The 13,870-nt window shown below is 51.4% G+C and overlaps 1 protein-coding gene across 1 annotated transcript in view; it reads right to left on the bottom strand.

Moving 5' to 3' along the window:
* Positions 1 to 349: 349 nt before the first annotated feature.
* ZBED4 (zinc finger BED-type containing 4) overlaps positions 350 to 13,870 on the bottom strand; it is a 34,869-nt gene continuing 21,348 nt past the window's right edge. The window contains exon 2 of the mRNA XM_078076769.1: positions 350 to 5,477. Coding sequence (XP_077932895.1) covers positions 1,618 to 5,136 — 3,519 coding nt within the window. The 5' untranslated portion in view covers positions 5,137 to 5,477 and the 3' untranslated portion in view covers positions 350 to 1,617. The remainder of the gene's footprint in view (positions 5,478 to 13,870) is intronic.

The following is a 13,870-nucleotide window of genomic DNA, read 5'->3' as shown; positions in this document are numbered from 1 at the left end:
CGACTCTCCAGTGTGTCCCTGGCCGGTGCTCCTTGGGCGTCCGGGCAGAGGCTGCTCTCGGGAGGCCCGGGAAGGGCGCGCGCGGGCCACACAGCGGAGGGATGTTCCTCCCCTCCGGCACCCGGTGCGAAGCAGCGCGGACTGTGAACCCGAGCCCCGGAGGTCTCGCGTGGCGTCCCCGCTACCAGCAACGCTGTCGCTGCCGTGAGTCACATCTCCACCACCCAGCCCCCCCGCCCTGTCGGGGCCACGACGAAAATTCCAACTCCGAAGGCTGCGTGAGCGTGGCTCCCCGGAGTAGGACCCTCCTGTCATCCTCAGAATAAAAAGCCAGTGTCCTCCAGCAGTAGAAAATTGCAAATAAAAAGTTTAATTTCAGAAACTGAGTTCACCATTTATAAATACACTAAAACATAGTCAATGCAAATCCAGATTAATAATAGGTATTTTTTTTTTTTAACAAAACAACTTTTCTAAAAGGTCACAGGCAAATGAGTGACTTGTTTCATCCAGAATATTTAATTGGTTTGAAATAAGAAAATGAACCCTTTTCTAGATGTTGAAGCAAAAATTCTGAAGACAGATCATCGTTAAAAGAATGACAATTGACGCTTCATTCTGCTGTCCTTGGGATTCTAAAACACCCCAGTGATGGCTGAATCTTCCCTATTTTATATATAAAAAAAAAATCTAGACACCTAAGGCTATTCTTACAACTGCAATAGAACGATCTCCTCCTTGTTAATGAGCCATCTCTTCTAAAAACGATTTTATACATAATTTGATCAAATTGGGGTCATGGGGTCAGTGCACAAATTTCAGAAGATAGCTTCCTGGTGTCGAGACAGCAGGTCCGAGGCTCGGGGCGTCCACGGCAGGAGTGCTGTGGACAGGCCCCTAGCGCGGGCTCGACAGCAGGTGTCCGGGGCTCATGATCGAGGTCGACCAAATAAAACCTGAATGCAGAAGCACAGACCGGGAACGCTCCCTTTACCAAATCACTACAGAACCGACATTCCAGGACACGTCTACGTTTAGTTTCCTCTTCAAATGCCACACCTCTGTTGCAGTAAACAGTTATGTTCCAGAATATTCTCTGTACTTGACATACTTTAGAGCCTGCAGTTAAAAACTGCTCAGCCAGGATGGCTTGAACTCCACCTCCTATTTACAGATTTCATTAAACAGCCACAAAAGCTGTTCTGTTGAATTAAAGCAATTTTTAACTAAAATACAGTACCTGATTTGTGGTTTTTACATAATTGAATAAAAAGCCTACAGAATAAAATTGTTTACATCTCCTCTGACGTTCTAGTAAAACAAATTACTAACCCCCCACTTTAAAAAAACTTTACAGTTATGAATGAAATCCTAATCATCGTATTTCATCATCGGCAAGACAGGCCTTTCCTCGCGGGCCCGTGGGAAGCCCGCGGCGACGCCCGGCCTGCAGGACTGGGAGTAAGGCACACGTAGACATTACAGTGACGCTGGACGGGGAGGCTCGTGCCCGCCTCATCCCACACGGCCCCGCCCGGGGCGCACCACCGCCCCGGGACAGACAGCTGGTGCCTGATGAGCAACAACAGTTTTTGTCCGGTGGCTCCGTTGCGAGTTTCAATACTGAAAGTATATCAAGGGAAGATTCACTTTCAAAAAGATGAGCTTTTCAAAATGTTCCATCATGAGCCTGGACTGGCCGAAGCTACCGTTCTCCGTCGGTGTGTTGAACAGCCTTTCGGAAGGGACGATACTTGGGGGGCAGCCCAGGAACCTGACGGCCAGCGCGGACAGGCCCGGCCAGGCCGACTTCTTCAGGTTCCAGTAGGTGAGGGGGTCACAGGTGTGCTCGAGCACCTCCTCCTCCAGGTACGCCAGCACCATGTCCTCGGGCACCTTTGTCTTCTCCCTGGGGCCCTTCTTCGTCATCTTGGCCATGAGGGACCACAGGTTCTCCTCCCCGACCGCGCCTCGCGAGGGGGAGCCCGCGTCACAGCCGTTGGAGACAGGCGCGTCCTCTGAGGTAGAATTCAGCACTTCCAGTTCCCTGATTAGATCCTGCTTGTACTGCTCCGCCTCCTCCTCCGAGAACAGGGAGGCCTTGTAGCGAGGGTCCAGCAACGTGGCGAAGATGTACCTCGGGTCGTGCAGGGTGGCGGCCAGCCGGCTCACCATGGCTTCCTTCAAGGACTTCAGCATGGTGTCGATGCCCATCGTCTCCTCAAAGAGCATCTCGATCTTCCGGTTGAGGATGTGGATCATGGGGATGACCTGGCTGAGCGTGGACACGTGGGTGCTCATCTCCCGGCTGGCGGCATCAAAGGGCTTCAGCGCGTGGCACACGGACTGCATGACTTCCCACTGGTCGCAGCTGATGAGCTCTCTGAAGTTGCACTCGATGGACATCTCGTTAATGGCCCGTTTCTGTTCAATGAGCCGCTCGAGCATGTGGAAGGACGTGTTCCACTTGGACGGGACGTCCTGGATGAGGTGGTGCTGTGGAAGCTGGTACTCCTTCTGCAGCTCTGCCAGCTTTTCCTTCGCCCTGGGCGACCGGTGCACCCGCTCACATATCTTCCGTGCGATGCTGAGGAGGTTCTGGACCATCCGCTGGCTCTTGATGGCCTCGCTGACCACGAGGTTGACCGTGTGGCTGAAGCACTGCACGCTGGCGCGCTCCCCCTCGCTCAGCGTCTTCCCGATGCTCGGGTTGTCGGTGACGGTGATCCCGATCTGGAGGCCGGTGGACGTCACCCAGGCCTCCCACCAGCACTCCAGCTGCTTCCGGATGCTGCTGCCGCTGTAGTCGCAGTCAACCTGAGACACGTCCAGCAGGGCTGAGCAGTGGTGGTCCTCACAGTACGGCCGGGCCGACGACGCGAAGGTGACCCAGTGGGCGGTGAGCGTCAGGTACTCGCGGGTCTGGTTGCTCATCCATATCCCGGACGTGAAGTGGATCACGCCGCTCTCCGCCTCCTTCAGGTGCGACAGGACTATCTGTTTCACATTATTGTACATACCTGGGATGGCTGTCCTCGAGAAGTAGGAAGGCGAGGGCAGAGAGTACTGAGGTTTCAAGTATTCGAGCAGCCTGTTAAAGCCAACATTGTCTACAAAAGAATATGGCTGGAGGTCAAGTGCAATCATTTCTGCGATGAGACTCGTGATTTTTTTGGCAACTGGATGAGAATCGTAAAACTTCTCGTTGGTGTCGTCGAAGGAGGAAGCTCCCGACAGCTGTGCGCTCAGGGGCCCCCGGAGGCTGGGCGAGGGGGCCCGCGCCGCCCTGGGCACGTCGGTCTTGAGCACGCCGCTGTGAAACCGCTGTAAATGGCGCAGCAGGCAGCTGGTGCCCAGGTTGGTGGGCTTCTTGCCCCTGCTTATCGTGCGGCCGCAGTGCAGGCACACGACCTTCGTGGGGTCCGCGGAGCAGATGGAGAAGTGGTTCCACAGCTTGGAGGTCTTCTTGCTGTTAACGGGGAATAGAACCTGATTGTTTTTCGTGACCGTGGCTGGCAAGTCAGTCAATCTGGAGGAGGAACTTTCCGCAGAAGCCAAGGTGGCGTACGGAGAGCTTGCCAGGCCGGCGCCCGGAGAGCCCTTCTGGCCGCCCACGACCTCCGGGTGGCGCCTGCACAGATGCCGCATCAGACAGCTGGTGCCCACGTCGCCCCGCCGGCCCCGGCTGACGACACAGGCGCAGTGTCTGCACACCGCCTTGAGGCTGTCCGCGGGCGCCGACGAGAAATGCTGCCACACCTCCGACTTCAGCCTCTTCATGACCTTCTTACTCTGCGGGAGCACAGCCCCGCATTCCAGCACGCTGGGGCCCAAGCCGCCGGCCTGCGGCTTCTCGGGGGAGGCGGCCAGCGAGGCCTCGCCCACGTCGTCGGAGGACAGTGCCGACGCGTCTTCCGGCAGGCCGTCGCCGGCGGCCAAACGCACCTGCAGGTCCTCGGCCAGCCGCTCAGGGGAGGAGGGCGCCGAGGGGGACTCCTGGACCAGCTTCCCGGGGGAGGACGACACGGAGCTCGGGTCCCCGTCGGGAGGCGGCAGGGCGGGCAGCAGCGTGGGGGGCGCGGCGTAGGGGGGCGGGATGCCTGTGCCCCCGCCGTTCTCCTGCAGCACGATGGAGCGGTGCGCCCGCCACATGTGCCTGATGAGGCAGCTGGTGCCCAGGTCCTTCCCGTTCTTCCCTCGGCTGAACTCGTTCATGCAGTGGATGCACACGGCCTTGGAGTTATCCAGGGGCGACAGGTAGAAGTGCTTCCACACGGCCGACCGCCGCCGGGACCCGGACGTGCCCTTCGGGAGCGGGGGGTTCTTCTCCGCCCCGTTCTCCGCACTCTCCTCACCGGGCAGGGCGGGGAGGGGAGGCGGCCCCCCCAGGGCCTCCTCCCTGCCGTACTTGTCAGAGGCCGACGCGTCGGAGGGGACTTCTTCAGAGGACACCACAGACACCGACTCCTCCGTCACGTCATCGGGGGACGGGACCTTGGACGCCAGCTTAGGGGCAAGCTTGAGGGGTGAGAGCACGGCAGCCGAGTCCCCGGAGTCGGCGGGCGGGGGTGGCAGCCTCAGTGGGGGGGGCGAGAGGGAGGGCAGGGCCGGCACGCCGCCGTTCTCCTGGATGAGCACCGTGGGGTGCGCCCTCCGCACGTGCCTCATGAGGCAGCTGGTGCTCAGGTCCTTCTCGTTCTTCCCGCGGCTGAACTCCTTCATGCAGTACGTGCAGATGGCTTTGGTGCTGTCGCGGGGCGAGATGAAGAAATGCTTCCAGGCCGGAGACTTCTTCCTGGAGCTCACGCCGCGGCCCGACAGGAGGCTCTGGGTCACGGCCTCCATGGCCACGTCGTACAGCGTGCTGCTGTACTGGGAGAACAGAGACCCGTACTCCTCCTCCTGGCCGCCAGGGAGGCGCTTCCCGGGGGGCTCGCAGCCCCGGCCCGCCTCCCCGGCCTCCGCCCGCTCCCCACCCCCCTCCGCCCGGTGCCTGTCCTGCTCGCCCTTAAACTCCACTCCTTCCAAACTGTGATTAGGGATTTGAACAACATCTTCCTCTTCTATTTTAAAATTTAATTTATCAGAAACAAATTCACCATCCCTTTTGGGATGAGTTTCCTGGTTATTCTCCATGACTGACCATAACTACTCTGGCTGCTCCGTCATGTTCTCAGGTGGGTAAAAACCTGATCCAAAGGCTCATTTGTGCCCCCAAATGTACGTTATCTTCAGCTTTTAAAAAATAATTCCATCTTTCAAGCTGCGTGTGACTGTGGCTGATCATCAACCTGACTGAAGAAGAGGGCATGTGGACAGCATGCCACCTCATCTCAGGGTGTGGAGCACCACCTGCCAGGAGCCCCGCCACGGCCCGCTTCTGGGCGCAGACACGAACTGACGCAGCGGAGACCAGAGCCTTGTCCTGGAAACCGGACCGCCGTCATCTTGATAGCAGGATGACCCTTCTGCATCATCTATAAAAGAAGACGGAATCGAGGTTAGCACTGACTGACCTAAATCGTACGTTTCAAATCTATCCCGACGTGGGTACATCAGCCTCAACAGCACAGGAAAAGTCCCATAACGGTAAGTCAAAATCGAAAACACTTGTTCCTTGACGTTTCACAATCCACTTATACAAGGAAAATACCCTAACTAAAACTACAAAATAAGCAAAAAATAAGGACACGAGTTTAAGTGCCAAGGGCCTATCCATAAAGGATTGGGGAAGCAGGCTGGCTGGGCCCCATGGGGTACAGAGCCCCCAGAGCAGCTCTCCTCACACTGCTGTAAGAACATATACATCAAGTGGGGATGAAACCCAGCCGACCTGTGAGATAATCAATTCACAGACCGAACACTGAACGCCACAAAGAAAAGAGCAACTCCCAGCACCTAAGAGGGAGTCCGTGAGAGCCGAGCCGCGTCAGGCCAGGTCCCGTCTGTCCACTCCCCGGGCACCACGGCGCTGGGAACCAGGACACGGCAGCCAACGCGCGGGGTCGGTCCGCAGCGCCGCGAAGGCAGGTGCGTGAGCAGGAGGCGGGGGCAGCACACAGGGATGGAGTGGACACGGGAGGGACGACAGGAGGCCGCCCGGGTGGAGGGAGCAGCTCATGGGAAAGCTAATAGGGCAGCAACAAGAGGCCGTTCCTGGCCCAGCAGCAGAGATACCAGGAAGAGTGTGCTTATATACGACAGTAGGTTCTAGAAAACCTACAATAAGCTTATGTTTTTTTTCCTACACCAACCAGGGGTTTACTAGAAATACAATCAGCACAGAAAAACTTAAAACTAATCATAAACCAAAACCAGAATGCCAAGTGGGAGGACGAAAGGCAGATTCCTGACCCTCTGGCTCAGCCAGCCCCCAGATAAAAACCAACAAGGGGGAGAAATCAAGAAAAGGAGAAGCAAAGGATCTGTGGGAGGAGAGGGGTTGTGCGCCATACAGAATGGCCACAGAGGCCACGGGTCAGGGAGGACCAGGTCCCTCACCACGACTTAGCCAAAGCTGAGCTGCCCAGGGCGCTGGGGCCCTGTCTGGCCGGGAGGTTGTGCCCGGCCGAGGGCAGTGCCCATTCGCCTGCCCCGTGGGGTAGATGGGGCCTGCTGGGCTGGGGTCTAGACGGGCTCTGCATGCACGTTCAAGTGCCCGCGGAGGGGATGGGACGGACCGGGTCACTGCCTGCCCCAGGAGGCCGGCCTCAGCCCCAGCAGCCCAGGAGGCCGGCTCCAGACTCAGGCTGGGCCGCCAGCATCGGTGCAGACAGGCATCCTCGGCCGCCTCATGCCCGTCCTGCCCACCCGGGGCCAGCACAGCCCGGACGAGGCTGCTGAGGGGCGCTGGGTGCCCGGAAATGACCACCTGAGGCCAGAAGTGGGGCCAGCCAGCGGGGCCGGGGCCCAAACACGCGGTGAGGAACGCTGCATCTACGGGCGCAGCGGCTGCAGCCCCGAGGGGCTCTAGCTCATCCGTGGCCGGGCCATAGGCTGCCTGGGGCTGCCGGCCCCACAGCGAGGGACCCTCTGCCTTGGGTCTAAGCTGCTCCCTGCAGAGATGCCTGCCCTTCCGCCAGGCCCTCTGTGGCCACGGGGATGGCCCACGCCGGGGGCACTGGGGTTGGCAGGATGGGAGTGGTGAGAACCGCTGCGTCTCTACCCCGCCCCAGCCGGCCCCACGCGCCCTGCCTGTGCCCCTGCCCCGTGCCCAGCCGCACCTCCTCCCCTGGACGCACCCTCTCGCGTGGCAGCTCCCACTGCCACCTGGCTGCACGGCGGCTGCGCCGTGCCCTGCTATGCAAACCGAGGCTGACCACGGCAGCACCCACAGCGGCCACACCAACCAGGTGAGCCGTCACCCAGTGCCAGGAGCCACAGCGGCGAGGCCAGCCCAGAATGTGTTCCAAAGCAGCACGCTTCTGAGAGCAAAGGGAAGCAAGACTGACAATAATGCTGAGATGACAGGCTCACCTGGAGCCTGCTGGGCAAAGCAGGACGTGCGGTCACCCTAAAAAAGTGTGTGCACTTTACAAAACAGCTAGCTCCCGCCAGGAGCAAATGCAGGTTTTCCAGAAAGCATCCCAGATCACAAATTCCACAAAGTTCGGCCAAATACTCAGAATAAAAAATTAGCTTCTAAATAAAGTATCAGCAAGCATAAAGGAAGCAGGCCACCAGGAGTGAGAACCAGGAGGGGCACCAGATTTAGAACAACAAAGACTCACTGGCATCAACACAGAGCACAGAGTAATTATGCGTAACTGTATTTCTAAAACAGAATGTGTGATTACATAGTTCATAAGTACAATTACGTGTATAATTTTTTAAAAAAATAAAATATAGGGCGCCTGGGTGGCTCAGTTGGTTAAGCGACTGCCTTCGGCTCAGGTCATGATCCTGGAGTCCCGGGATCGAGTCCCGCGTCGGGCTCCCTGCTCGGCAGGGAGTCTGCTTCTCCCTCTGACCCTCCTCCCTCTCATGCTCTCTGTCTTTCATTCTCTCTCTCTCAAATAAATAAATAAAATCTTAAAAAAAAAAAAAAAAGTTGTTAAAAAAATAAAATATAGAAAACAAAGAAAAATGAGCAAAAAATAAGACACTATAAAAATGAGAAGCCGGATTTGGAAAAGACTTTTTAAAAAATAAAACTGTAAGTATATACAAATCAAAACCACAATGAGACACTCACCAGGATGGCTAGACTCGAAAAGATGGACAATAGCAAGTGTTGACAAGGATGTGGAAAAACGGTGCCCCGTGCACTGCCGGTGGGGGTGTAAGACTCTGGGGCCCCTTCAAAAAACCACTCTGGCAGCTTCCCAAACGTACACGAAGTCCCCATATGACCCAGCAATCCCACATAGATACCAAGGAGAAATGAAAATGTGTGCTCACTCAAAAACCTGTACGTGAATGGCATCAGACAGAGAGTGGAAACAACCCAGATATAATCCATGAGTGGATTAAAAAATGTCACGCATCCCTACAACAGCAAGACTGTGCTCGCCACGACACGAACCTCGACGTCACCGAGCTAAGAGAAGCCAAACACAAAGATAGCACGCTGTGGGACTGAGTTCACCTGCAGTGTTCACAGAGAGGCGGACCCCAGAGACAGAGCAGTGAGGGGAGCCCAGGGGCTGGGGGGCATGACAGGAATGACCGCTGATGGGCTGGGGGCTTCCTTTCCTTTGGAGTGATTAAAAATTCTGGAATTAGACAGTTGTGACCTTATATGAGTATATTTCAAAAAGGTTTATTTTATGATGTGTGAATGACATCTCAATAAAAAGAAATTATATAAATTTAGAATTAAAATCAAAATAAGGGAAACAGGTGATTCAAACCAGCTGAAGAAACAAACAATAAACTGAAGATGGATGCAAACAAAGGCGGCAGCAGGGAAGCAGAAGCAGATGGAGACACAGAGCGCAGGGCTGGTGGCTCGGGGAACCAGGTGGAGGGAGGGCGGTGTCAGAGGGCTCCCGACAGAGTCCCCAGAACTAAGGGCAGATGTGAATATACACAGAAGCATAAAGTACTGCAGACAAAGTGAGGGGATGACCTGAGTTTGGATCCAAACAGATGCACTAATGAAACTGCAGAACAAAGAGGGTGGGGGAGAGTGCTCACAAGCAGTCACTTGTCAGGATCCAAATACAAAAATAAATTTAAAAAATTATAAAGACAGTTGGAGAAATGTGAACACTAAGTGCATGTCTGAATCTACTAACAAAGTATTTATTTGGAGGGTGAAATGGTATTATGATTAAGTTTTGTGTTCAGGTATCTACAGATGAAATGATATGCTGTTTGGGTTTTGCTTCAAAATAATCCAGTTTGGGGTGGGGGGCGGGCAGAAGGCACAGGTGCAGCGGGACCGTCCGGGTGTGGATGGTCACAGAACAGGCACATGGCGGCATCACTGGGTGCAGTTTACGGTTCTCTCTACTTGTGGGTAAGCTTGAATTTTCCATAATGAAAAAGATTTAAAAATTATAGCCAATGACCCTCATAAAAATAAAAGATTCCTTTTAAAACATTAGCAAATCAGATTCAGTAATAAAAACTATAATACACCAGGACCAAACAGGGCTAATCCAAGACTGCACAGTTCATCTAACATCTGAAAATAAGTCAATGTAATTCACCACAGTAAGAGAATAAAAACCATACAATCATTTCAACAGTGCAGGAAAAACATGTGATATAATTTAACACCCATTCATGATAAAAATTCTCAGCAAAAGAAAACTTTGTTAACCTGATAAAGGACACATAAGAACAGCCTACAGGCGGTATCACTCATGCTTCATTACAAAGACTGAAGACCGTCCTCCTAAGATCAAAACTCTGTCCCGTCACTTCCAGGCAGCTGCATGCTGGAGTGGGAGCAAGAAGCAGGGGGTCCGACACAAGACGCAGGACACACATAAACTGAAAACACAGACGTGAGACTGTCTTCACTCATGTTGGATGTGTGGGGTAAAATCATAAGGAATCTACAAAAACTACTAAAAATAATAAGTGAATTTAGAAAAATCACAAGATACAAGATTAATTTAAAAAAGCAACTGAGGCACCTGGGTGGCTCAGTCAGTTAAGTGTCTTTGGCTCAGGTCATTATCTTGGGGTCCTGGGATCGAGCCCCACGTTGGGCTCCCTGCTCAGTGGGGAGCCTGCTTCTCCCTCTCCCTTGCCCCCTCTGCTCTCTCTCCCAAATAAATAAAATATTAAAAAATAAAAATAAAAAAGCAATTATTTTTGTATATACAATAATCGAAAAACGAAATTTTTTAAAATTCCATATTTAACATAAAATATAAAATATAAAATATAAAATAGAGATACCTTTAAAAAATATGTCCCAAGACCCGTACACTGAAAACGGAAACACTGCTAAAGAGATGGGAGTTCTTGATTTGGAAAATCCAATATTGTTGGTAAGATATCAGTACTTCCTGAATTGAATTGATCTATAAATTCAATGCAATTCTAATCAAAATCCCCAAATGCTCTTTTTGCCATAGCTGATAAGCAGAGCTGAAAATCTGTACGGAAATACAAAGAACCAGGAATAAATAAAATTACAGTTTACCCTTGAACAACACAAGCAAGTTAGGGTGCTGACCCCCATGTACTTGAAAATCTACATGTAACTGCTGACTCCCCCAAAACTTAACTACTGTTGACTGGAAAATGCAGCAGATCTTGAACAACACGGGTGTGAACTACACGAGTCTACTTATACACAGAATTTTCCCCCCACCGCTAACTACAGGGCACCACTGTAAGTGTATTTTCTCTTCCTTAGGGTTTTCTTGATAACATTTTCTTTTCTCTAGCTCACTTTATTGTAAAAATACAGTATATAATAAATGTAACACACAAAGTCGATTGACACATATTTTATAGTTACACAGATTTTTTAAAAAAGCACAGTTGGAGGACTTACACTGACTTCTGCTTCTGGCCATGATGGAGTGATGGGGGTGGGCTCACCTTCTCACATCAGACAACTAGTATCCCAGATAAAACATATGGAACAATGTTTTCCAGACCCCAGACAAAAGAACAGGAAGCATGGGGCAGTGATCCAGGACACGGAAAATGAGTGAGGTGGGCCCTGCGGCCGACAGGCTCACCTCGAGCACGGGCTACCGTCCTGGGAGCAGGAACGTACACAGACCTGGTGCCCCCACTGGGCAGGTGTGGCTAGAATCAGAATCTGCAGGACAGAGTACTGGAGAAGAAGCAGCTCCACGGAGCCCAAGAGATCTGTACAGGGTTCCCTTACTGTCTGTGGCTGATGGATCAGGTAAGTTTAAGGAAAAAGCTGATGGAAGAATTACCAGGGCTTGGAGGGCCGGGTTGGCTTGTGTTCCCAAGAGGAAACAGCAAGGAGAATCTTCAGAAGGGCACAAACTCAGCAGGAGGCAGAGAATAAAGGCAGCTCAGGAACCACCCTCACAAAGCCTCAGCACAAGCCCCAAGAGGGGGAAACTGAAACTAATTTAATCACATCCCAAAACAAGTCTCAACCGTACTTACAGGAAGTAACAACACCCTGCACCCAATAAAGTGAAATTCGAGATGGCTGACATCAAACATAAATTACCAGACACACAAAAAAGCAGGAAAACGTGACCCCGAACCAGGAGGAGACCATTAATAGACATAGACCCAGCTAGGCCACAGACAATAACATTAGGAGACAAGAACATTAAAACAGGCATTACGAACACAATGGTGTAATTTGAGGAGGTAAATGAAATGATAAACATGATAAGCAGGACAAACTATAAAAAAACCTAGGGGCGCCTGGGTGGCTCAGTCTGCCTTCGGCTCTGGTCATGATCCTGGGTTCTGGGATTGAGCCCCACATCGGGCTCCCTGCTTAGCGGGGAGTCTGCTTCTCCCTCTCCCACTCCCCCTGCTTGTGTTCCCTCTCTCGCTGTCTCTCTGTCAAATAAATAAATAAGATCTTAAAAAAAAAAAAGATCTGAATGAAATTTCTAGAGATGTAAATACAGTATTTGAAACCAAAAATATACTGGATGGGGTTGACAGCAGTTTAAACACAAGAGAAAAGATCAATAATTATGAAGACATAGCAGCAGAAATAAAACGAGGAAACAAGGAAAAAAACTGAAAAATTTAAAACTTATGCATCAAATGACACTATTGGGTGAAAAGACAAGATGTAGAATGAGAGAAAATATTTGCAAATCATGTATCTGATAAGGGGTTAATATCCAGGATAAACAGTTCTACAACTGAACAACTACCCAACTCACAGATGGACAAAGGCCTGGAACAGATACACAAATGACCAAAAAGCACATGGAAAAAGCTTGACGTCATTAATCATTATAGAAGTGTGAACCAGAAGTACAAAGAGAGATCACTTCATCCCCACTAGGATGGCTAGTATTAAAAAGTAACAGTAAGAAAGGGAAAAAGTGGGGCGCCTGGGTGGCTCAGTCGTTAAGCGTCTGCCTTCGGCTCAGGTCGTGATCCCAGGGTCCTGGGATCGAGCCCCGCGTCGGGCTCCCTGCTCCGCGGGAGGCCTGCTTCTCCCTCTCCCACTGCTTGTGTTCCCTCTCTCGCTGTGTCTCTCTCTGTCAAATAAATAAATAAAATCTTTAAAAAAAGAAAAAAGAAAAAAGAAAAAAAAAGAAAGGGAAAAAGTATTAAGATGTGCAAACACTGAAGGTGTGTTCCTGACAGCCTGACGATGCTGAGCATCTTAGGTGCCTATCTGCCGTTCGCAGCTCTTTGTGAAATATTTGCCTGTGCTCCTGCTTGGCTGGGCAGTTCTTTTTTTTTTTTTTTCCCCTAAGATTTTATTTATTTATTTGACACAGAGAGAGAGAGAGTGAGAGCAGGAACACAAGCAGGGGGAGTGGGAAAGGGAGAAGCAGGCTTCCCGCGGAGCAGGGAGCCCCATGTGGGGCTCGATCCCAGGACCCTGGGATCATGACCTGAGCCGAAGGCAGACGCTTAACGACTGAGCCACCCAGGCGCCCCTGGGCAGTTCTTAATACTGAGTTCTGAGAGCTCTCCACATATCTGGAAACAAGTCCTCTATCACATATGTGATTTGCAAGTATTTTCCCCCAGTCTTAAGCTTGTCTTTCTCTTAGCAGTGTATTTTGAAAAGCATAAGCTTTTAATTTTAATGAAGTCCAATTTACCAATTTGTTTTTTATGGATTATACTTTTGGGGTTATGCTAAGAAATCTTTGCCTAACCCAAATCATAGAGATTTTCTCCTGTGTTTTCTCTTCTAGAAGTTTTACCACTTTATGTTATATATTTAGATCTTTGAAATACTTAAATTCATTGTTTTGCATATGAATATCTAACTGTTCTAACACCATTTGCTGAAAAGACTATCCTTTTCAACAAAGGATAAATGCCTTTGTACCTCTTGAAAATGAGCTGTATGCAGACATACATATATGGTTTATGTCCACACCAAGGTTTGTACACAGCGTTGACAGCAGCTGTTTACCTGGATATAAATGTGTGTGTGTGTAGATATTTATTTATCAAACTGTGTACTTTAAACATGTGCTATTTACTGAATGTCAATTAATCCCAGTGTGGATAATATGAGAAACACGCGTGTTGGTCTCTGCCCCCGGGTCCTGGCATGGAGCTCCTGAAACCCTGTTAACCTCCTGGGAGCCTGGAGTGTCTTCTGTTCTGATGAGGCGACTCTGGGTGGGCTCCTGGGCGGGGACTGGTCACCAGAGAGACCGAGCTATGATCCCAAGCTGGGATTTTCACCCCTGCTCCCCATTCTCCAGAGAGGGGGAACGGGGCTGGGGATGCAGTGAACACCTGATCACACCTATGT

The sequence above is a fragment of the Halichoerus grypus genome, chromosome 6, assembly GCF_964656455.1.
Source record: "Halichoerus grypus chromosome 6, mHalGry1.hap1.1, whole genome shotgun sequence".
Classification (NCBI taxonomy): domain Eukaryota; kingdom Metazoa; phylum Chordata; class Mammalia; order Carnivora; family Phocidae; genus Halichoerus; species Halichoerus grypus.
Note: the sequence above shows the minus strand (reverse complement) of the source record. Positions and strands in the feature narration are given on the sequence as shown.